Source organism: Carassius carassius, chromosome 12, assembly GCF_963082965.1.
Source record: "Carassius carassius chromosome 12, fCarCar2.1, whole genome shotgun sequence".
Taxonomy (NCBI): domain Eukaryota; kingdom Metazoa; phylum Chordata; class Actinopteri; order Cypriniformes; family Cyprinidae; genus Carassius; species Carassius carassius.
This window is the reverse complement of record NC_081766.1, coordinates 16600116-16626606: the sequence shown is the minus strand read 5'-3', so window position 1 is coordinate 16626606 and position 26491 is coordinate 16600116. Positions and strand designations below refer to the sequence as shown.

Here is a 26491-nt window from a genome sequence, read left to right as displayed (position 1 = left end):
ACACCTCCCTCTCAGTGGCACAGCTGACTGAAAGGCTCATTATGTGGGCCTTTGTCTTCTCAGGTGTAAATCACAATTATATTCATGATAGATGATGTAACTCTTCCCTCTCAGTGGCACAGATGACTGAACGGCTCATTATGCAGCTCATTATGTGGGCCTTTGTCTCCTCAGGTGTAAATCACAATTATATTCATGATAGATGATGCCTACTCGCATATGACTTTTACAAACAAAAAGTGTCTTAGTAAATATAAATCAATATATTTTTTCTTCGAGTAAGTAAACAAGATGATTTTCACATAATTTAGAAAGAAAAATTCTAGGCTACAAGCTCCAGTTCTCAAAAGTCCCAGGAACCAATGTTCTGTATGTGTTTTATGGCCTTATTCAAGTGATTTAACATTTTTAGTTTTTCACTAACCACGCATAACAATTTTTTTTCTCTAAAACACAATCATGTAAATACATGCTGCTCACATATTATTATAGCCCAGTTTGTGCTGATTACAGTGAGGTTAGACTTTAGCCATTTAGATATTTATAAGAAACTGAAAAAAGCACAAATGTCAGGGCATGACAAAACTTCTCCAGGCCCCAAAAATACCCTTAGACTCCAGACGGTTAAAGTTTCTATTGAAATTACTCAATACAAAATATAACCATCCTACATTCATTTAGGAAATGATGTGTACTATTCTTATGACTCCACCACCCTTTTGAAAGATCGGTCATTTCTCCTGATTGGCCTATCCCCAGCTTGCACGCATAGCCAGGGTTCTTCTTGTTGTTCATCACAGGAGGCTTGGCATTTAAATCCCTGGGTGAAGGCATGCCTAGCACCATCTGAACAATCAGGGCTAACCGCTAATGATAATGAGCAGATGACAGGGTCTCGCTCCTGAGGCGAGTTTGGACCTCAAAGAGAAGCAGGAACAAAGGTGACACCTGAGCCATGCCAATTAGCAAAACTGAAATGCTCAGTTCAGCTCTCTCAAAATGACAGGAGGCACGCTTTGAACCATAAATATTCTGACAGAGAAACTGTAATAACTTCATGACTGAATCAAGGTTATTATCATTAACTATAACTAAAACCTTTAAAAAACTTAAAACTAAATAAAAGTTTATTGAAATCTCATTTTCAAGCTACACTCAGAAATTGCTAGTAAATAATACAATTAAAAAGAAAAAGCAAGTAAAACATTGAATTAAACATTACAGTTTGAAACATAAATTTAAATAGCCCGTTATTTTCTTATAAAATTTACTCCAAATACCTTTTGTTTTATTTAAAATTTCATTTCATTATAATTTCATATATAATTTTTACAGTGCAGCTGCCAAGACAACATTTATCATTTTCTAAAATAAACTTAATAAAGGAGAACTATTAAATTAAAAATAATAAAACTAAATAGATATATTAAAAGTTTCCAATTATGCTCTTTTACAAAGTCTTGATTTTGTTTTGGGGGTGTACTAGAACATGTCCCCCAGCCTGGCACAAAAGGCTCGATTAGTTCCAGGTTTGATTAAGGCCCGAAAAACGAAATGTGTTGTGATTGGTTAGCTGTCCCAGTGCGTTGTGATTGGCGAACAGCTTAGACAGTGTTTCAGTACTGCCACGCCCCTTGCTCTATCTTTCAACAAAAGCCTTTTTGCGAAACAGGCACTGTACTCCCTCGTGTTGTAGAAGGTGTCCTCAGTAAAACTGAACAGTGAAATTAATCAAAAGAAATTAGTTAATTGCACTCAAATAATAATGAAAGTTCATTGGACTTAATTTAAATAAGTTATGTAAACTCACAATTTTGTTGTAGTAAGGTGAACTTAAAATGATTGTGTTTTCTAGTTCCCAGCATGCTTTGCATCAGAAAACAAGGAAAATAAATGTTGAAATTAAGTGTTATTTTTTGTGTTTTTACACAAGATTAACATATAGGGACATAAGTTAGTACTTAAATGCTGTGTTATGTTAACATTTACCAAGGTTTCTGTTATGTTGGTTTTTTAGTGTTACCGTTGTGGTGAAGAGTAGAGCCTGTGGTTAGGTTGAGGATGGACAACAAAAGACTAAATTTGAGTGTATTTCTCACATTATATGAGTTGAAAAATAGAGATAATTTTGAGTGAATTACTCTCTAATTATAAGTTGAGAAATATCAATATTAATAAGATAACTGAGATAATTTTACATTTTATGTAAACTTAAAACATTTAAAAACATCACTTAAATGGTTTTGTGAAATCTGTTACAAAATATTTTTTGAGTTCTGTGAACTTATTAGGGTTTACAGTGTAAAATGCACAGCACACAATAGCAAACTGTAGTTACAGTTTGGGGGTACGCTATGTTCTAACCACAACCTCCCCACTCCCCTCCCCCCAACCATTTGAATTTCTGTATCCGGGAATTATTTTAATAATATTCTATTGAAAATCTTTGTAACATTACAATGCCCCAAAACCAACGATGTGGTCCAAATGAGCTGTTCGTTGTAATTCTTGAAAAGGGAAAATTTTCCTTTGGAGTGGACTTTGATATTTGTAACTTTGTTGATCTTTTTTATGGCCAAACATACATACTACATACTGACTAAAATTTTAAAAATTGAAAAATCATAACAGGACCCCTTTAAAGGGTGGTTCTAATATTATTTCATGCATTCTGAGTTGTTTACATTTTTAAAGAGTTGGATTTACATGCTAAACGACCAAAGTTTAAAAAAACGATGTGGGCCCTGTCCCAAATGGCACACTTCATGTGCACTATTGGTCTTACAATGACTGCCACTTGCGCATGTCCGTTAAGTCCACAAGACTGTAGGTTGTCCCATTCATCATTTAAGCTTTCAGAAGGGTGCTCACAAGCTCCCCCTCGATGTACACTTCTGCCAAGTCCGCATTAGGGCAAGCACCGCAGCAGACTTCTACCCGACAGTCAAAGTGGCATTACATCACGAAACCGTGGGCTCAGAGTTTAGGTGCGAGGGATTAGGTGCGTCTGATGTACTATTTCTGTGCCAAATACACTCCTACCAGGTTTGAATAAGGCTGCATTCCAGTTCACTTTTAGACACACACTCACAAACTTTCCTTTGTCAAGTGGATGAGGGAAGATAAAATGGATATACCCTCGGCTTTGACTCCTTGATTTTAACAGAGGAAGCGAGTCTGCTTCATATGCACACTTCAGGCCGCTCTATAGACCACAATGCTAACAGTGCTACTGATACTTTCTGCTCCACTCTTACATCTTGTTTAGACACTATTTGCCCCTTATCTTCCAGGCCAGCCCGTAACACCCCTTCTGCCCCTTGGTTATCTGATGTTCTACGCAAGCACCATTCTAAGCTTAGAGCTGCTGAAAGGGTGTGGCGCAAATCCAAAAATACTACTGACCTTAATGTGTATCAGTCACTCCTATCTTCCTTCTCTGCTAATGTCTCCACTGCTAAAATGACATATCACCATAACAAAATTAACTCTTGCATGCTTTTTTAAACATTTCCCTCACTTCTTTGTCCTCCTCCTCCCCCTCCTGCTTCATCTCTAAGCTTCATCACCAGCAAACTTACACTCATTTACATCCTTCTCTTCACTCTCTGAGGCAGAAGTCGCAAAACTCATCCTTTCTAATCACCCTACTACTTGCCCGCTTGATCCTATTCCATCTCATCTCCTTCAAGCCATTTCTCCTGCAGTTGTACCTGCACTCACTCACATCATCAACACATCCCTCCACACTGGTGTTTTTCCCTCAAGATTTAGACAGGCTCGTATAACTCCACTACTTAAGAAATCCACCCTCAACCCATCTCTTTTAGAGAACTACAGACCAGTTTCCCTTCTTCCTTTCATTGCAAAAACACTTGAACGAGCTGTGTTAAACCAAGTCTCTACATTTCTCACACACAACAACCTCCTTGACAGCAACCAATCTGGCTTCAGAAGTGGACATTCAACTGAGACTGCCTTGCTCTCAGTTATTGAAGCTCTAAGACTAGCAAGAGCAGAATCCAAATCTTCAGTACTTATCCTGCTTGATCTGTCCGCTGCTTTTGACACGGTTAACCACCAGATCCTCCTATCAACCCTACTGGCAAAAGGCATCTCAGAAACCCCACTTCAATAGTTTCAGTCTTACCTATCAGATAGGTCTTTCAAAGTATCTTGGAGAGGTGAGGTGTCCAAGTCACAACATCTAACTACTGGGGTGCCTCAGCGCTCAGTTCTTGGACCACTCCTCTGTCTACATGGCATCATTATGTTCTGTCATTCAGAAACATGGCTTTTCATACCACTGCTATGCTGATGACACTCAACTCTACCTCTCATTCCATCCTGATGATCCGACAGTAGCTATTCACATCTCAGCTTGTCTAACTGACATTTCTTCCTGGATGATGGACCATCACCTTCAACTCAACCTTGCCAAGACAGAACTGCTTGTGATTCCAGCAAACCCATCGTTTCATCACAATTTCACCATCAAGTTATGCACATCAACCATAACTCCTTCAAAAACAGCTAGAAGCCTTGGAGTTATGATTGATGATCAGCTGACTTTCTCAGACCACATTGCTAAAACTGTCCGATCCTGCAGATTTGCTTTATTCAACATAAAGAAGATCAAGTCCTTTCTTTCTGAACATGCTGCACAACTCCTGCACAGATCCTCGCTGGCTGTGTTCATTTAATCTAGTGGGTCTAGTGGTGATTCTTTCTGGCAAATCATTGATCAGCAGGGTTTACATGTCACAATTTTGGTAACGGTATGGCTCGCTTGGAGCCTCAGCCCCCCCAAAAGCGAGCCATGCTGTGCCGTACCATACAGTGGAAAAGCGCCATTAGTGATCAAGGTCCCTTCTCCTGGAAAAGTGCATGCACACAGCAAATAAAATGAGAGCAAGTGCGAGAGTGTGCATCCATCAAAGTCCCCCAGAAGAATGTCTCCAAAGAAGTGTGTTTTTGGATGTGAGGGAAAGATAACATTGTTCAGCTTCCCAATGAACCCAGCGTTAAGGGAACAGTGGATGCAGTTTTTTTATTCCAAGACAGCAACAGAGTTTTGCTGAAATGTGTATGTTCCTGTCATTTTGGCCCAGTTTGACGCTGGATTTGCAGATCGTTTGATACTGAAAGATAGAGCAGTCAGAGTGATAAAATATCCCAGTCATGAGCTGGAATCGCAAAAAGTGAGTAAAACTGCATACAATTTCTGTCTCTTGTTGACAATTGGCATGTACTAAGTGCTTGGAACTCTTTAGCTCCGCCCATGACACGCCTCCAGGAGCTTGGCTGTTTAAAGAGAGAATCGTAAAGCAGTATCTTTCTTTTATAAATCTGATAAAACTAAAGACTTTTCGGAGATATGAAGGATGCAATACTACTATATAAGTACTCAAGATTAACATGAGATTGGAGAAAATGTGTGTTATGTCCCCTTTAAAAAATAAAATAAAAATAATAATAAAAAACATAAAAAAGCAAGGTTACTAAAACTTTAAAATTAAAGTGAGAAAATATAAAAAATTTAATGCAAGCATATTATATTCAGAGTATTTGGTAATATTCAAATTATAACAAAAACTAAACTATTTTGATACTAAAATTACACCAGACTGAATATTATTTGGCAGCACTGACATTTAATTTGGATGTGATGGATTTTGTGAAATTGACACTTATGTGAGAAGAGGCTGTAACAGACAAAAACAGATGGAGGAAGGGAAGATATTTCCTGTCAATCCATATACTAATCTGATTTATATTTTCATAATCTTGTTGAATAATGATCTCTTTACACATTAGGAAAAATTATTCTACATTGATTATCACTGGCATAAAACACAAAGCCTCTGAAGCTGCATCAAGCTGATGTATTTCATAATGAGGAATGCTACACTCAAAACAATTCTGAGATGCCCTCAGCCCTTATTACATGTGACAACCAAGACAGAGAGATTGGGCCAGAGGCTGAGAGCTGGGAAGAGACACTGAGCCAAGGTCAGGGTCCTCAGGCCAGTTTGAGCACACAGATTTGATAGAGACAGTGCTTTCCCCCCATCAAATATTCTCTGTAGAGAAAGACTCATCCCACACACATGGCTGGAGAACTGCGGGGGATTTGACATTTTCAACAGGAAAAAAAGAGCAACAGCAAAAGTAAGATCAGTTTTGTTTAAAATCCTGCTCCAGGGTAACTCATGTCTGCTTCTAAACAATATTCCCTAACCACTGAATATTACTCTGGGTGTAATGTTATGACTCATGCATGAAAATTGAACTCATTGTTTTTAATAGAGACTGAATCTAATAAACAATACACACAGGTAATGTGGACAGTCGACACACTCATATTTCAACGTCATAAGCAAGAATATATATATATATATATATATATATATATATATATATATATATATATATATATTTTTTTTTTTTTTTTTTTTTTTCCTGGCTGCAGTTGTCTTAATTGTGAGAGTGACAAACTCAGAATATGTCATTCTTTTAATTATTGGGCTAAGGTTTTTTTTTTTCTTTTTTTTTCTTTTTATTCTGTTTTTGTTTACAATTTTAAAATAATTATTTATTTTATTTTATTTTGTATTTTATTTTTTTGAAGGAGGATTTTGTGAGATAAATAATAAAATAAACGCATACAGGATTATCATTAATATGAATAATAGTGAAATACATACTTAACTTTTTTCCCCCTGACGAAATAGTATTTACTGTTGGAAAATACTCACATCTTTGTTTTATTTACAATATAAAAAAAAAAAAAAAACTTTTTACAGTGATAGTTTGTAGCAGACATCACTCTTTGCATTCAATTTACTCGATTTAGGGACAAGGTATAGATTTCAAAACTAATTTGTAGTAGAAAAATATGGAAATATTTTTAAGTTTGAAATGCATTCCTCGAAAAACACTGACAGGAGTTCAAATGTTACATCATTATGTCCTTAGGCAGATTTGATACACACGCAATAGTCAACAGCTACGTCACTTTTCATCTCTCGGTTTTTGCATCTTTTCATTTGATGCGGAGAGCGTGCTTCCTGTTCTCTTTCCACCATGCTTTTGATGGCGGATTGATGACGGATCATACATTTTGCCTGTCACAAAAGGGGCTCGATGTTCTCAAGCAATGATATCATAACGTCATTGACGTAGACGGCTATGATAAATAATGAATTTGCTCGCTTATCACGTGGAGGCAGTGACTGAATAATTTAACCCCTACGTTACTACATGAACGTACGTCCCTTTTGGCAGCATCAGTGAAGTATCCCTCCCTACGACGACCTTCATCCCTGCAATGATTTTTTTTTTTTTTGCCTTCAGTGCTGCGTTAAGTTATGTTAAATCATTGCTAATGGTATGATGAGAATTATATGATACGCAAACGGAAATGCATCCTACTTGTGATCCAGCTGGCTTTGGACTACGCCACCGTGTCGCGCTGCTGTAAGCAGCACCGTACATCAGCGTCGGCACAGCTGGACAGCGGCTGCCTGGAAGGTAAGTGTTGACTGAGCCCAGACACTAGGTCAGGATGTGCCTTAGACCTCATTAGACCATTTCAGCCCAAATCAGAATCACATATGAACTAATTACGGTTATTTTTAAACGAATCCGTCTTTTTAAAGCAACTCTCTTGGGATAATATGCTATCGCAGTTAACTTTATTTTAAACAGATATTGACTCGTCAGTGACTATATTCAAACCACTGCATTGGTGGTTAAAAAAAAAAGAAAAGAAACGAAGAACGAGAAGAAAGGAAACATTTTGTTTTAGTATCATCTAGTTGTGTTTCACGGGAGGGGCGGTGTGAGATCGCTATCAACTGAATGTCTACATTTCAATAACATGCTTTTTATGCAATAGAGAGGCGAAGGCGTATCTACATTATTAATGACGGAGGGGTTTTAGATCAGCATTGGTTTGTTTTGAGTACACCGCCTGTGAATATGTCTGTAGTGGAGCTCTAGGCAGTGAAACGAGGTTAATCTCCAATGACATGGTTACTCGTGGATGCGGCTTTGTTTATAAACGGGCGTGTAAAATACAGCGGCGCTGACCATGGTGCTGAAGCACACACATCCTGTTTTATACAATAGCAAGTTATATTAGACTACTACTTACAAAAATAGTTGGTAAGGAGACTTTATCCTGCTTGTTCGAAAGAGGTGTTATCTCTTTCTTCTTAGGAATAAGGGATTGATGTTTGCCTCCTCCTTAGAAGTGGTTTGATGATTGGCCATTTTGCTTGTGAGTGGTCTTTAAACAGTTAAATAGAATTGAAAATTATCGCCTTTCCTGTTGTTCCATTATATTAGATTATTAGGTCTCTGCTGCTTTAGTGGATAATCAATCTTTATATATTCGTTGGGCTTATTTATTCTGATTTTTTGAGTTGTGCTGTGCGCTTATGTTTTTATTACACTGCACCCCACTGTATTTATAAAGGGAGTGTATTATACTGAATCATTTTATTCTTCTGCAAAAGGCAGAAAAGAATGTTAATGTTTGCGTCTACAAGTAGCCTACTAATATAATGCACTTCAACCAGCATAAAGTGTAACATGAAATACAGTAATGTACATAACCATTAACATAAATAATAAGATTAATTTCTTGTTTCAGTAAAAGATAATCAAATGTTATACATCATTCTAGGACTTCTAAGTAACTTTTCTTTCTCTCTTTTAATTACACAACATGTAACTTACCTATTGAATAAGTTATTCTGAAAGTTAATTCTAAAAACAATCATTTGTACTGTGTTTTACAGCAAAATTACACCTAATGTCCTTTTTAATTAAATGTATATTTGTTTTAATGTAACTTCTGACCATTCAGTACAGTATATGGTAAGTTAAGTAACAGGTTTTTTTTTCACATTTTTACTTGTGAACATTTTACAGTGTAGCTTTGGCAAATTTCCAAATGAGTCGACAATTCTTCCAAAAAAAATAAATAAATAAATAAAACACCTCTTAATTAACCAAGAGCTGTTTATTGTTGCTTTTTTGAAAGCATTTTTTTGCTTTGGCTTTTGAAAAGCTGCATGCTTGTAATTTGCTTTTTCAACTCTGACTCATGGGTATGACTTGCTTTCTTTCCTCAATGAGCCACACTAGTGCATACTCCCATGAAGCTCCCGCCACTATTGTGATGTCACTCGTATTGTTTGTGCACATGCTGTAATACAATTATAGGCTTTCTGTCAATTAGGACCACCACGCATGTAGCACTGCATGGCTAATGATAGTGAGCATGAGACATAATGCAGTGAACAGCTGAGAAGACACTATACATATATAAAAACCCACAATTTCATTATAAAGACCAAAATTGAATCTTTAAAGTAGAGTATTTGGAGTGTTAAGTTTCTGGAAAAATTTTTAGGATTGATTTTATTATTGTAGACATCACCCATTGCCTTATAGCACTGTTTGTTGTTAATTAATGACCTCTGACTGATTACAGGAATAGTTCACCCAATAATTTACTCAGAATGAGTTTATTTCTTCATCAGAACAGATTTGAAGAAATGTAGCTTTACGTCACTTGCTCACCAATGGATCCTCTGCGGTGAATGGGTGCCATCAGAATGAGTGTCTCATGAAGTGTAATGCTGCACTTTTGTAAGAAATAAATCTATCATTAAGGTCATATTAATTTTAAACTGTTGCTTCCGGCTAAAAATACAAGCCCTCTGTTACTTTCTTCAGTTAAAACGTTGGCTGAATTAAAAGATAAATATGCACAGATCAAGCAGCCTTTACATTAAAAAAATTGTTAAAAAAAAATATGTTGGTGGATTTTGGTGTGAGGGGACAACAGTGGATCTTTCACTGGAGGAAGCATTATTATGGATTACGGATTCAAATTTTGGCCAGAAGCGACAGTTTAAAGTTAGAACACCTTAATAATGGATCCGTTCTGATGAAGAAACAGACTCATCTACATCTTAGATGGCCTGAGGGTGAGTACTTTTTTAGCAAATATTCATTTTTGGGTGAACTATTCCTTTTAATACCACATTGTTGCTCTATCAAACAGTTAGCAACATCATGCGACCAAAACAATAGTTTTAGAATGCTGTAGTCAAATATTTGGTTGACTTTGGCTCTGACTGTGCCCTGATACTTAGAGATGGGAGTTGTACCGAGGGAGAAAGGGGAGCAATAAATCTGATGGCCAGAAATGGTGTTAGTGTGCGTGCCAGGAGATTCACTCTGCTCAGCAGCCAGTTTATGTAATAGTGCAGCAGCCTGGAGGAGGAGGGGACAGTAGAGAAGGGAAGGCAAGAAGAATGGAGGAGTTGGACTATACAGCCCCAAGGAAAGATCTGACTGTGTGGGTGAAGACAAGTATGATCAAATTTTGAAGTTTCTGCATTTAAACAAGTCTTCTGTTGGCACACTGTTTTTTATTTTTTAGGTGAGGTGAGAGATGATGCTTTAAGGATCTTCAACATATTTGTATTATATGTTTATTTGTACCAAAATTGAAGGAATTATAGAAAGCATTACTTTTACATAAGTGGGTTTATTTTTTACTGTGTTGTATAGAACAGTATTCCTTTTTTTCAGTTTGGGGTCAAACTGAAAAAAACTTTTTTTTTGCACATTAATACTTTTATTCAAGGATACATTAAACTTATCAAAAGGGACTAAAAACATTAATAATGTTACAAATGTTTAAATAAATGCTCTTCGTTTAAAGTTTCTATTAATCAAAGAAGTCCCACAATTTTTTTATTACAATTTAAAAAAAACATATGCAGCACAACTATTTTCAAAATTGATAATAAGAAATGTTTCTTGAGCAACAAATTAGCATATTAGAGTGATTTCTGAAAGAAAACTGAAGACTTTTTAAGTGTGATAATATTTTACAATATTAAAATATAGTTTTTACTGTATTTTTTGCTCAAATGCAGCCTGTGTGAGCATGAGACTTCTTTACAAAAAAAAAATAAAAAAATAAAAAATATCTTACCAACACCAGATTTTTGAATTTCTATTATTATTTATATCCTCAAATTGAATGCGGATCCCTATTCTAAACTCCAAACAGAGCTGCAGTACATGATTTTTAGTTAGGCTTTCAGAAGTGTTTGATTTACATAATATTCAAACATATATACATAATGCGTTTTTCAGTTACATTTAAGATACGTCTGTAATTCCGAACAAGGACTGGTATCCTAATCCTGGTATTTTAAAACAATAAATATGCTGTGTCTGGAGGACAGCCTGTTGAACAGTTTCTCCGTCTTTCCTTCTGCCAAGGTGTACAGTATATTGGCAGGGCTTTGCAATAAAAAAATACATGCAGTCTGAATCCCTCTACATAATTTAAGCAGTGCAGTTTCTACACACCATCTGCTGCAGCCGAAGCTCTGCCGTGTATCGCTGTATCTTGAATAGTGGGGTGGAAACTGTAGTGTCACACAAGGTGAAATGATGCCGGTGAGAAGATTTTAATTGACTTGTAAATTCACCCTGTTATTAGCAAGAGTGATTAAAGTGCAGAATTATGTAGTGTGAATAGAAGGGGTGTAGTTAGGGTGGCATGTTCTCATCTGGAACTATGGGTTAAAATCTCACTGTCGCTATCTACTGTGGCAGATATTCAAAACAAATTGAAGGAAAGAAAGCTTGTCAGGAATTTCTGAAATTGTAAAACAAGTTTTAAAGTAAAGGTTATATTTGAGTTATGTTGACTGAGTTGAAGGTTTAATAGATATGATGAAAGTAAAAAAAAAAAAAAAAAATAGATCAGAATTTGAGCATTAGCTTATAAAAATAGTGTTAGAGCTAAATAAAAATGTCCTGAATTTTTTATCATGATGTGAATAGACCAGGCCCCAAAGTTTTATTTAGGGTATACTGATGGCATATAAATTTTTGAATAAAATGTCACTGTAAAAACTATCAGATGAATCAACATCAATTGGAAACCGAAGAAAAAGGAAACATTTTTTGCTAGGTTGTACAGCTTGATCAGTGAAGACAAACAATTCTGTGGTGTTTTTTATGTATTCCTAAGATGAGCAATATCAGGTTTGCATTGAATACTGATGTTCAGATGCACACTGGCAACAGTTCAGTCAATCAGACCCCCTTGACAAAAGATGTAGAAACACCCACTCTCTTTTCCCACACAATGATCTCACAATGGAAATCAATTCTTCTCACATCGCCTGCTGATGGCCAAACCACTTCTATCACCTCCCTTAGCAATCACATTGCAATTACCATGATTCCTAAATGATAGCCATGACTGATTTAGGCGAACTTGACATCCACCTGGGGCTCCCCCTGTTTGGTTTGCTTTTTTATGTGAGGTTGGAGTTTATCTTATACTGCACACTGCTGTGAAATGGGACAGTATATAATCTTTAAATAACATTTACTTTTACATTTGCAGACCAACAGGGAGGACTTCACCTAAGTTTATTGGTTTTCTAGAAACCACAATACAACCGATCATAATTTTAGGTCATTTATAAGCTATACTGTAAAGCAGACAGTCCCAGTCCATATGGCCTGTGGGGTAGAAACCTTTAGACAAATCATTATCTTGGTCAGCAGCCATGTGCTTTAGTCACTCTGAAGGACAGACTTCTTTGCGATTTGCTACTTTCATTCTGCAGACAGATAGACATGGGATGAAGGAGAGAGAGTATCATTACAGCTGGGAGAAGCCATCAAAATCCTTCAAAGTGACAGGATTGATGAGTTAAAAGGGAAGGAACTGGGCTTGTGGTGTAAGAGAAGAGGAAAGGACTATAAAATGAGGTGTAAAAAATGAGTTGGTAGAACAAAATAGGTTTGAGAGAGAAAAGATCAGAGGAGAGAGGATGTTAGATAGGAAATGTAGTAGATGAGAGCAGGAATGAACAGGCTGGGGTTTGTTTTTTGTCTGTTCCTATTTGGCTGCACACCAGGACTCATCAGCACCTTTTATTGGTGTTCAGCGTGGACCTTGATGTTATCTTCGGCTCTTTCCTATCAAGAGGTCCTCAAGATATTAAATCCATAAAATCTTACAAAAAGCCATTGCTTTTAGTACCAGCTACCGAAGCTTATTTTTCATATGTATTTTATAATCTTTCTGAACTGCTTTATCAGATGGACTAGATATGAATGACTAATGTAACATCTCTGTGCTGTTTAAAATCTAAAAGTTGTCTTGAATTAGTCTCATATTGTTAGCATAAAGAGGATTTGTTTGATGATTTCTCTGACAGGCTCATTTTGCTGGCAGATACATCCATGACTGAATTCATATGTTTTATTTATTTATTTTTGTATTTTTTTTGTGACCCACAATGGCAGCAAAATATTGTGTTTACATGTTTTACATACAAAGCATTCATTCATCTATCAGTCTAAGATAATGGGCTTTTCTTTCACAAAGATCAGTGATGGATAAGAAGGGCTTCTTGCTTCTTGCATTGGTATTTAATCAGGCGGGTAAATGTAAATCTGGTGAATACAGCAGCACATTTCCTTTAGAATAGCATGAAGAGGCTTTTACTACAACACAAATGTTTTAGTAGTCAACAGCCTTTGATTCGCCTCAGAAAGTGAATTGAACAATAGCAAATGCATCTTTTTTGGGAGAATTCACAGAATGATAAGGAATAGTTTCATTGGAAACAAAAAGTAACAGAATATATTCAATGAATTAGGCAGGTGTATAATACATAATATTGTAGATAGTTGTAGATATATGACTTGTGCATAAAAATGTAAAATGTAGCACTATTTCACTGCTACTGTGAAAAGGATTATATTATTATTTATCTGTTTTATTCTAAAATGATAGTAATGTTATTATTAATAAAATATTATATATCACATTATATATATTAACATTAATAAAAAAAGTTAATTAAAACAAAATCAAACTGACCCCATAACATATATTGTGTGTGTGTGTGTGTGTGTGTGTGTGTGTGTGTGTGTGTGTGTGTGTTTATGTATGAATGCATGCATGACTGCCAAGAATAATGATTGATCACACTGTTGTCATCTCATTTTGTTCACAGCATTGCTTCACCTTCTCCCTCACTGATAATGTGGAAATATCTGGCAATGATGCTCCTCTGAAGGACAGTGAACATCTCAGCTGCTTTCTTTGTGACCCCCCTATACTACAAAACCAAAATCCCAAATCTTTTTCGGTCTCTCCATCCTCCTCAGAGTATCAGCCCCATTTCTTACAGGCCTTTGATCCATAACGAGGCTCTAAGATGAGTAGGCTCTTCGCCAAACTGGACCCGCGGCGGATTCAGTGGGGGGCCACCTGGTTTACCTTCCAATCCCGTGTCCTGCGCACGAAGCCGGTGGAGTCCATGCTGGAGAGCACGGGAGGCACTGGGGCTCACGGCACTAAACTCGCCCGCGTTCTCTCCACCGTGGACCTTGTGTCTCTCGGAGTGGGAAGCTGTGTCGGCACTGGCATGTATGTGGTATCTGGACTGGTGGCTAAGGAAATGGCAGGTCCTGGGGTCATTGTGTCTTTCATCATCGCTGCTGTGGCCTCCATCCTGTCAGGTGAGTGCAGCCCCCACTTCCTGTTCCAGTCAGTCAGACACAAAAGAGAAAAACACAGAGAACAGAGGTCTGTCATCTTCCTGTAAACCTGCCCTCAGTGAAGCACAGCCTAGGTAGTGTTATTGTACTGTGGATAGCATCATTTTTTAATTCACTGATCCCGAGTCAGGCTGTGAACACATGTATATCTTCATGCCTCCTGACGTGTAGTGATGACGCACACTGAACTGGCTCATTAGGTTTACAGGTTGAAGCTGTGCACAGCATGCTGCACCCAAAATAGTGTTGGAGAGAAAATCCATTTAGTTTCCCATGTGGATACAAACATAAAGAACCCAAAAATGAAAGGGAGGGAAAAATGAAAGGGATATTTTTTCCTGATTGCAGCTGACATTTCCACTCATGGAAACAGAAGCAAAGTTTAGATAGCATTTGTCTTTATCATTCCATGTAGCCATTAGATATACAGTGCCCTCCGCTAATATTGGCACTCTTGGTAAATATTTGCAAAACAGGCCATGGAAAAAGTTTTTGCTTTTTTATGCTTTCTTTCAAAAAGTTTACAAAAATCTAACATTCAATTAAAGTAAAATAATTCCAAGAAAAAAATATTGATTAATCTGTTCCAAAGGGGGAAAACACTTTTTAATTGAAATGTAATAAGATTTCAATAACTTTTCTTTTTCTGATGATTTTCATTGGATAATGTTAACAAATAGCCGAATTCCAAAAACTGAAAAGCTATCATGGAAAAGCTATCATGGCATTTTTTAAATGAAATTTAATTTAATCTGATTCCATTCAATGAATAAATTCAAGTGCCATCATATATTTGATCAAGTATTGCATCAACTTGAAGGGATATGTACTGCTTTATAGCACTGATGTCAGACAGTACATATTGGAGTAAATGTAGAAACAGATGATCCTTATCTTTTCCACTTTAGTGGAGTTTACAGGGATTCAGCCTGTAAAGAGGGAGTTCCCCCCTGTTATCTGGCCCACTGCGATTCTATGAGTTTGACATTTAAGAATTGATCTGACACTCCAGCAAAAAAAATCACTGATTCCATCTCATCAACCGGTTAGAGACTTGTATGCTATTATTGATAACCTCCAGGAGTACAGGTGTTACAGTAATCATTACTCTCCACATCTCTCAACAGGGGTGTGCTATGCTGAATTTGGTGTGCGAGTGCCTAAAACCACAGGATCAGCCTATACTTACAGCTATGTGACAGTGGGAGAATTTGTGGCTTTTTTTATTGGATGGAATCTGATTTTGGAGTATCTGATTGGTACAGCAGCAGGAGCCAGTGCACTCAGCAGCATGTTCGACTCCCTAGCCAATCACAGCATCAGCGGCTTCATGATCAACCACCTAGGAACGCTCAACGGTTTGGGTGAGTGGCATTAACATTATTATAAATTTGTGTTTAGAACATAATCAACTAAGTCTGAGTCTCAGGCCATCCAAGATGTAGATGAGTTTGTTTCTTCATTGAAATGGATTTGGAGAAATTTTGGATTTCATCTCCAATGGATCCTCTGCAGTGAATGGGTGCTGTCAGAATGAGAGTCCAAACAGCTGATAAAAACATCACAACAATCCACAAGTAATGCACACGACACAACCATATGTTATTATGCATAGAGGACTTATATTTTAGCCAGGAAGCTACAGTTTGAAGTTAAAAAGCATCTTGGTGGATTTCTTTATTATAATTACACAGCTTTTCACTTTACGAAACATTAATTGATGGACTGTAGTTGTGTGGATTACTTGTGGATTATTGTTGTGTTTTTATCAGCTATTTGAACTCTCTTTCTGACGGCACCCTTTCACTGCAGAAGATCTATTGGTCAGCAAGTGTTGTTATAAACAAACTCATGTAAATATACAGCAAAAAAAATTAAATCTCCCTAATAAATTTTTTTTTTCCAACAAACAAACTCATCTACCTCTTAGATGGTCTGAAGGTTAGTACGTTTTCAGCAAATGTCATTTTTAGATGAACTATCCTTTAAATACTGCAAAAAGAAAACTTCTTTTATTTCACAAGAATATACTTCACAAGAATATACTTCTTAAAGCCATCCTATTTTCCAATTGAGTTAAATTATTGATTTCATGTCACTGAATGTTGCAGTTTTCAAAGAAAGAAAATGGCACACTAATAATCTTGACACATACACACACAGCACAAGTTACAGTAGGCTTAATTTATCAATAGACTGGAGTTAATGGTGCTGCAGAAAAGAAAAGGCACCTCTAACTTTAGCAGTCAATAGTCTGGTGACAATGCAATGTGAGGAAAGCTTGTTAAAAAAACGAGCAACCTTTCTCACAGCTTTGTTGTACTGTGAAACAGCTGCTCCACTTACATTACTGAAGAGGAAAGATAAGTGCTTTCTTAGGCTGGGCATTTGCTATTAAAATTAGGACAGAAATGCTTCCATGTTTCTTGAATGCAGATTATGCAATTATTTGATTATACAGTCATCTTTCAAATGTTTTGCACATGAATAAATGAATAGTATACTGTTAAAAATATATTTTACAGATAATGTTTTAATATGGTTTAATTGTCTGGTTTCATTACAGTAATAAAAATGAATTATTTATTGTTGTTTTAGAATATCACACACTTTTGTCTGACATCAAAGTATAGCTGTCTTTAAAAACCCTTGACCTTCAACAACTTTGTTGAGTTCTCAAAAAGGCACACCATATATCTACTGTAGATCCTCACACTTCAGATGCAGGATTGAAATTGGGCACTCTAAAAAGGACAATATTTGCTTCCTGCATGGCATGTTTGGTTTGCAGACAGATATCACATATAGACTATTTTGTCTGACAAAACATGGCATATCATGCCGAAATACACAATCTTACTTAACCAGCTGTTGAAAATTCTCTTCTTTTTCTTTTACCAATCCCTTTTCTCCAAAAATCTAATATCCCTCCATCTGTGTGTCTCTCTGCACACACGTAACAGCCACATTATGGGTCATAGTCATTTCTGCTTAAGGCCTGGCTAGAATGCAGAGTATTTTTAGAAATGAATGTTTTTTTCATGACGGCATTGAGGGGTCAGATGAGGACTGTCTGTTGTGAAGTTGTGAAAACAGCTGTCCAAACTCACTAATGTCATCTGATATCTATTTGTTTGTTTATCTGTATTTCTATATATCAATGGTGTGCAGTGCTGTTCTGAAATGAAGAGGCCTCACTGAAGTCCTCACTGTTTTTAATTCTATCTATCTATCTATCTATCTATCTATCTATCTATCTATCTATCTATCTATCTATCTATCTATCTATCTATCTATCTATCTATCTATCTATCTATCTATCTATCTATCTATCTATCTATTTATTATTTTATCTTTCCATCTATCTGCTAGTTTATCCACTGTATATGTTATTCAAGTATTCAAGACAACATGAGGCCTAAATAAGTTAAAAAATTCAATGCTTTTTGAGTTTATTTAAACTTTCAGACAATATTTATAATGCCAGCATTAATACCAGCTTCCCTTCATCACCTCTCAGGTAAAGGGGAGCAGGCGTATCCAGACATCCTGGCCCTGGTTATAGTCAGCCTGGTCACAGTGATCGTTGCTCTGGGTGTGAAGAATTCCGTCGGGTTCAACAACGTGCTGAATGTCATCAATCTGGTGGTGTGGATATTCATAATGATTGCAGGACTGTTCTTCGTCAGTGGTAGCAACTGGGATGAGGGACGATTCCTGCCTTATGGCTGGTCAGGGGTATAGTACATTTCAAATTAATTATTGAAGTTCAATCCGTTAGTGCAGTTAGTGCCTCTCAGTATAAACACTGAGGAGGAAATTGCATTGTCTTGTAACTATAATAAACCGCTCTGCTCTACAGGTCATGCAGGGTGCAGCCACTTGCTTCTATGCTTTTATTGGGTTTGACATTATAGCCACCACCGGAGAGGAAGCCAAGAGTCCCAACACATCCATCCCCTATGCCATCACTGCCTCTCTGGTCACCTGTCTCACTGCCTATGTCTCTGTGAGTATATGGCATTAACCATCACTAATTTTGGGCTATTTTCTCCACATATGTGGCTATATTTTGGCTGTTTTGCTTTTCTGTTAAAACTACTGATGATACAAGTGACTTGAGTCGGATGGTAAAGTTTAGATTATTTCATTCACAGTCTGTTGATACTTCAACTTCTCTGTGTAAGAATATAAATAATGCATGCCTGAGTTTTTATTTAAAAAGATCATCTACTTAATGTGGCATATCTTTTCTTCGTTCCTTTCTTTGTGTTCACACACAGTCATTGATTATTCTATTCATGTATAATGTCTGAATTTATTAAAGCTCAATGCTGTCTGTCTTTAGGAGGTTGTCATAGGAACGTAATGGGTGTTAATTCACCAACAAACCTCTTGTCTGCATCTTAGAACAATACGTTTTATATATGTCTTTTTTTCTTCTAATTTGTCTTTTTATTCTTTTATCTCTCTCCAATTTTTCTGATATCTCTTTTGGTTTCAGATGGAATGAAAACGCCTTTACTAAAATGGCTCTTCATTTTCACACCTACAGGACTGTCTGATGAGGAGCAAACTTGTTAATTAGCAGTGTTCACCACTCCAGATCTCATTCTGTTTTTGTAGTGGCTAATTTTAGCCAGGCATTTAATTTCCCTCTCTGTATGTGTGTGTATGTTTGTGTGCATATGTGTGTGTTTGTGTTACAGATAAAGATAGCATTTCTGAGATTTGTTATATGGGTCATATCACATGCAATCAAAGTTTTCTTGATCTTTTGACGTAAAAATGTCCATTGTACAGTACTATGAAAACAGACGATAACTTTCAGAACCCAGTGCTTCCTACCCAGAAAAATTTAAATAAAAAAAAATAAAAAACTTGATATTTTAACATATGAAAACATCAGTGTGATGCCTTTTTGGTGTTCAGAAATGTCAAAATAAATTCTTGTAGTGCTAAACACCAAAGAGAAAAAAAAGGAACCTCGTACTGTTTCATTCTACTTTGTATTGTCTTCCAACGATTCTTAACATTAGAAGATACTTGTTATTTTAACAATGTTCCTGATCATTTCAGTCTGATCCTAACATTCATGATGGGAGATTTCTTAAGGTCAGTTTGTAAGGTCAATGAATCACACTGCCTCTCTGTCTCTCTCACAGGTGAGTGTGATCCTCACCCTGATGGTCCCCTACACTGAAATTGACACAGATGCTCCGCTGATGGAAATGTTTTCTCTGCATGGCTTCCAAACTGCCAAATACATAGTGGCCATCGGCTCCATTGCAGGACTGACAGTTAGTTTGTTGGGCTCTCTCTTCCCATTGCCGAGAGTCATCTATGCCATGGCCGGAGATGGTTTGCTCTTCAGGTAAAATAAAATGAAATCACAGGATTAAGTAATGATCTGTGATGCTCTATAATGCATGTTTCCATTAAATGTTGTAAAAATGCCATTTAAATATCATTCTCTGCTGGAGAAGTAAGCTCCTCAAAAGAAATGCTACTTAGAGCCATGACATTTTAAATCAAAGCCAGTATGGGTATGTGGTAAGACTTCTTTGATAAAAATTTAATGTTGGTATGATTCACCCTGTTTACATATGGCGTTAAAATCAGTACACTAGTCATTGGTTATCAAAAGTGGTCAGATAAGATGCATTGTGGTGCATTCGGTAGTAGTATCTCTCAAAATAGCTCAAATGCATCTTATATGACCATTTGTGATCAGATTCAAAGGTGAGGGTCTTTAAAAATGTTAAAAATGTATTTAAAAAAGACTAATAATACTTCTAAATTTAAATCTCACTGCAAAAATGACATTTCAAGTGAAAAAAAAAGTTGTTTTAGTGGAGTACCTGTAATAAATGAATTTCGGCTGTGCTTCACATAATCTATCACTACATGCACTATACTAAGTTTGGGGTCAGTAAGACTTTTTAATGATTTTAAAAGTTTCTTATTTTTACCAAGGCTACATGTTTTTGATCAGAAACATTATGATTTCAAATAACTGTTTTTTTTTTTTCATTTAATATATATAAATATATATAAATGATATGCACTGCCCTCTTGTGAATGGAGGATTGAAGGTGTTGAGTACAATCTGTATGTTTTAGGTTCCTGGCCCATGTGAACACATACACAGAGACTCCTGCAGTGGCCTGTGTGGTGTCGGGCTTCCTCTCTGCTCTCTTGGCTTTGCTCGTCAGTCTGAGGGACCTGATTGAGATGATGTCCATTGGCACTCTGCTAGCCTATACGCTAGTATCTGTGTGTGTGCTGCTGCTACGTTACCAGCCCGAGGGAGACATTCACGGATTCGTCAACTTCCTCTCCGAGCAGAATGCAAAGCGTAAGGAGGGAGTTCTAGCCGAGTTTGAGAAGGAAGCCTGTTCGCCAATCAGCGAGGGCGATGATTTTGGAGGAGCTCCAACAAACGCCTGTGGAGCCAAGAACTTACCATCTCTAGGAGACAATGAGATGCTGATCGGTAAACCCGACAAGTCCACCTACACTGCCAGTCACCCCAACTATGGCACAGTGGACATGTCCTCAGGCATCGAGTCAGATGAGACAGATAGCGTGTATCTGCTGAAGTTGAAGAAGTTGCTGGGGCCTCGCTATTACACCATGCGCATTCGGCTTGGCTTGCCGGGCAAGATGGACCGACCCACCATGGCCACTGGCCGCATCGTCACCCGCTGCGTCATTTTGCTCTTTATCCTCATCTTCTGCTTCTGCTCCCTCATCATCTTCGGCTCGGGTCAGATCGCTGATGGCCAGTGGTGGGCAGTGCTGCTGCTGGTACTGCTGCTTCTGGTCATTATGCTCTTGGTCTTCATCATCATTCAGCAGCCGGAGAACCCCAAGCGCCTGCCCTACATGGCTCCTTGCGTTCCCTTCGTCCCAGCCTCTGCCATGCTGGTAAATGTTTACCTCATGCTCAAGCTCTCCACCATCACATGGATCCGTTTTGGTGTATGGTGCTTTGTGGGTGAGTAATTATTTCCGGTCTGTTAATTGATTTTTTTAATTTATTAATTTATTTTTGCCACTTTGTAAATAATCAAGTTGTAGTTAAAGGGATAGTTCACCCGAAAAGGAAAATTCTGTCATCATTTACTTACCCTCATGTCGTTCCAAACCTGTCTGAGTTGCTTTCTTATGCTGAACATAAATGATGATATTTTGAAGAATGCTGGTAATCAAACAGTTGCTGGTTCCTTTTCACACTCACCTGTGAGAGAGACAGAGAGGCAGTGTGATTCATTGACCTTACAAACTGACCTTAAGAAATGCTCCCATCATGAATGTTAGGATCAGACTGAAATGATCAGGAACATTGTTAAAATAACAAGTATCTTCTAATGTTAAGAATCGTTGGAAGACAATGCAAAGTAGAATGAAACAGTACAAGGTTCCTTTTTTTCTCTTTGGTGTTTAGCACTACAAGAATTTATTTTGACATTTCTGAACACCAAAAAGGCATCACACTGATGTTTTCATGTTAAATGTTTCATATGTGCGGTGTTTGTGTTATCTCTGTGTAATCGTTTCTGCAGGTATTTTGATCTACTTTGGCTACGGCATGTGGAGCAGCACCCTGGAGATAACAGCACGTGAGGAGGAGGCTCAGGCTAGCACATACCAGCGCTACGACATTGGGGTGGATGACAGCTTTGCAGTAGATGATGATCTGCACCCTTCTGGAGACGGAGGGCCGTACGAATCCTGGGACTCCCATGGGGGCAAAGGTGGGCACCAGAAACAGCAACACCAGGAGCAGAGCGAGCCTCAGCCTGACGGCCTGCAGAGGGTAGACAACCACAGGACCTCCTCTTCCTCCTCACACAGCAGGGCCAAAAGCAAAGCTGGCAAACCCAGTCCGGGCTTTGAGGCACTGGTAGTTGACGACGATTTGGACGATCCTTTGGAATGAGAATGTAATCTGAATGTACTCATCTGCCAACAACTGCAGAACCCTTGGGCTAGGTTATGTCTCTGCAATGAGTTTTTATTTGATTCCTATTCCTTAATTTGCAGCCCCTTTTCACTGATAGAATAATGAGAACACATAGGATGGAATTTAACTTTTAGAAGGCTTTCGATCATTTTTTTTTTTTGTGACCACACAGATCCTAAAGAGCCCAAATATTCCTTCTTTTTAAAATAAATGTTAACTGTTTGATCCCTAATTCCCAATGTAATCATGTTACCGAACTCTTTAGCACTTAAATATGTATAATCTACTGTTTCACTTGAAAGTCCCCCCGCCCCCCCAACCCAAAGTACAGTAACTAGCATGAAATGTATTACCCAGCGAGTAGTTTATTACTGCCCAGTTAATTATCACAGTCTCACAGCCTTTCCCAATATGAGCGACTTTCATCTGCCAGGAGGATGTCCGTTCACAGGTCACTTCCTGTAGTCTATTAGCCCTCCAACGTTATGTGGGGTCGAAATAAAACCAGTAAACATTGCAATGTGAAGCCCTTAAAACACTTAAAGCGATTTGCACACTTTTGCAATTCAGTAAGCAGCTGTTTTTCCTTACTCAATTTTAATATTGCATACAAAAAGGTTCATTTTGAGAAGCAAAGATAGATGATAGCCATAAAATGTGACTGAGAATGACCCCACTGAATCAAAGGCCTCGTTCTCTTCTGCTCTAACATCTAGCCCAAGTGAGGTTTGGATTTTAGGTTGTCACAAATAGTAATTGGACTTTGCTTGCAATAGTGCCTTCATCTGTAAGTGTGTGCTTTAAATATGACCATCAAAATGGCCATGCTTGTTTGTTTGTCATTTCTGTTGATGCCGACATATCCATGGGCCTTGTTTTCCTTGTGAAGGTGCCTGTCAGCCATCACGTGTCACCACCGACCATCCATTCATCCTATGTGCCAGTGACTCCGGTTCATCCTTGCAAGCAGGCAGCTCTGTGTAAATACTGACAGTGTGACCACAGTACGATTTGTGTCTCTCAGCTGGTCATTGTGTCCGTTGACAAAAAAAAAAAAAAAACGGGAAAAGAGAGGGAGTGAAATTTGCATGTGGTGTGGAGCGTGTTGTGATTTTTTATCTGGCTGTGCTCTTCCCTTATAATTCACATGGCGTTCAATTGATCTGTCCAATCTAACTCTATCTGTGCTATAGCTCTGGCAGCCGAGAAAAAAAAAAAAAAAACAAAGCAACCAAACCAGGCCTCAAATCCATACATTTGGAAGGCCACATGTGTTTAAAATGCACTGAGTATGTCATGCCATATTACTTTAAATGTGTCTCCCCCAAATTGTGTTTGTGACAAATAGGTTGAAATGTTAAAAAACAAAAGATTGAGTTGCCATAAATGATTTGCTGGCTGTGTCCTTTGAGTCCCATTAGTTCTCACAGTGCATAGAGCTTCATTTTGGGGCCTGGGTTGGTTTTTTTCCTTGCATCTGGTCTATGATGTGATTCTTTGTCACTGTGCCATTTTGCTGAATGTATAGCATGTTCAGAACAAATGGGCCCAGAGTAAAACTGTGAGTATCTGCATGTGGTGACCGATGAAAGACTTGATGTAAATCTCAAATGTAGCATTCTGAGAGAAGAGGGTAGCAGCCTGCCGACCGTACACCGTACACCCTCTGTTAGGGTAGACTAGTCACCACCGGTGGTGTTTTTGTGGGTGCAGAAGAACTTCTAAAGAACAGTGGTGAAGGCATGTATTTTTAAAAACATAACTGGAGATGTTTGGGTTTTGATTTAGTAGTTTTGATTTAAATAAAGGTTAGCACATAAGAATAGGCTCAAAGAGGGCAAGGTTTTAAAGGGATAGTTCACCCCAAAAATACATATAGTGTCATCATATACTCAACCTCATATAACTTCCAATCTTTTTTATTTATTTATTTTTGTCCATACAATTGAATTAAATGGGGTCCATTGATGATGTTTTGGACCCCATTGACTTTCATTGTATGGACAAAAACAGTTTTGTACTCAGCAAAAGTCACAGAGGTTTTGAGTGAAATGAGGGTGAGTAAATAATGACAATTTTCTTTTTGTGGGTGAATTATTAAGTAAAATTTAAATCTACGTACATAAATATTTTATTAAAAATGTCTGTAAAAAAAAAAAAAAAAACATGTTTCCACTATTGCTTTTAAAGTCAGCTACTATTTGTTATTTGTCTCTGAGAAAAGGTACAGTGTTTGTTCTTTGTGAACTATCTTTACTGCTATCATAGTTTATTCTGTATTTGTCCAGGAAATGTGGAGATTGGCTTCCCTTGCAAATCTGATCTTTGTTTCTGCTGTATATTTTGGTATGAAGTGGATGTATTCTGGTTTCAATAATTTTTTAAATTTTTTTAAAGAATCTATTTATTGTTCCTTCTACTTGTGGTTTTGCTCTCCTGTTGCACTGTGTAATGATATGTTAATATTGCTTCATGCAACAATGAAAGTCATTTATTGCAGATCAGATCAGTGAGACTCTTGGTTTTCCTTTCGCTTTGAGGCAGTCTCACACAACCTGAAATCAGAAGTAATAAATATCCTCACATGGGTGGCATGTGTAAGCGGTGCAGGCCTGTTCTGTTTCCCGTGGGGTGAAGCGCTGAGCCTAGAATAACAGCGATCCGAGGGTCGTACCTGAGCACAAAACAAACATGGTCATACTGGGAGGGGCGCCGCTGGCTATGCAGAGGAATGAGATGAACAGATCGAGATGTACTGTTCCATTATCATTGCTGCAATGGTGGTCAATGTAGTACAATATGGTTTGGAGATCTCAAAGCATGTTGTTAAGGTCAATTCATACAGTTCAGACCCGTCTGTCTGTATGGCGCAGACATCGACACAACCTGAAGCACACTCCTTTTGTGGGATGGTCTTCATAAGTGTTATTCCTATGAGGCACTCATAGGACGTCATTTGTGTCATCTGTCATCAGCCTGAATCAGATTTAAATGTGATGTCCTTATAGTGTACGTCATTTGTTTGCGGGGCTCCCCTTTTTCTGATGCAGAATATCCTGGTGCTAATCCTGGATTTGAGGAAGACGTTAAATGCTTAGATAGTGTGTGGTAGATGGTTAAAACATGTAAATAGTATGCACTTTTATGCTTATGCAAACATATTAGTTGCTTTAATACTAATATATCCTAATACTTGCGTTAAAGATTCTTATCAAAAATCTTTATGCAAAAGGTTTATATTGTCTCACTGCTCAAAGTATCAGTCATTTCCTGTAAGAAGCCTTTTGGTGTTTTCAGAACATTCTGGAAACTGCATATTTTTCTGGTCTGTTCCAGGTTAGTCTCATAATGTGAGATTTTAATCAGTATTAGGTATCAGTTCACAATTTTGAAAATTTTAAGCTTAGTACTATCAGTTTTCCAAGGAAAACACAGTCGAGCTAAAATTAGTAAGTCACCATTGCTGTATTTCCACATTAGAATATGATTATTCTCTTGTAAGAAATTGACCCCTGCAGCACTTTAACTAGGAGTTGTCTCATGTTTGTACAAATGCAGATATATCCTTTCTCAAATTATGCAAAGAACATTAAAGGGTCATGAAACCCACCATGAATCAGTTCTCATAAATTTAGAAAGTTTCTTAGAAGTGTGTGAAAGAGTCACTTTAGTTAACAATAATGTTACATCCTGTTGATTCTGACTCAATATTGATTTCAAATATTGTTGTCATGAATAGTTGGGTTCCCCCTAACAAATGGTTTCACACTTGGGAACAGTCTTTTGTAATTGTACCTTATATGTTATCAGTAAGCACATTAGCACTAGACTGTTGTATTGTACAGCAGGTTATTTTATTAAATATATTTTAAATTAAATATATGAAACATA

At 37.4% G+C, this 26491-nt stretch overlaps 1 protein-coding gene across 2 annotated transcripts; it reads left to right on the top strand.

Annotated features, from left to right (window-relative positions):
* The first annotated feature begins 7085 nt into the window (after positions 1-7085).
* On the top strand, positions 7086-24251 carry LOC132154937 (probable cationic amino acid transporter). Of its 2 annotated transcripts, none has more exons than XM_059563670.1 (9): positions 7086-7533; positions 14085-14592; positions 15759-15995; positions 18152-18369; positions 18494-18640; positions 19797-20005; positions 20754-21631; positions 22200-23039; positions 23074-24251. In XM_059563670.1, exons 2-8 carry the CDS (start codon positions 14289-14291, stop codon positions 22574-22576), a joined length of 2370 nt encoding a protein of 789 aa, XP_059419653.1. In that variant the 5' UTR covers positions 7086-7533; positions 14085-14288; the 3' UTR covers positions 22577-23039; positions 23074-24251. The 2 variants fall into 2 exon arrangements, with proteins under 2 accessions (XP_059419653.1, XP_059419654.1); XM_059563671.1 differs by lacking the exon at positions 7086-7533 and adding an exon at positions 10297-10392.
* Positions 24252-26491: the final 2240 nt, after the last annotated feature.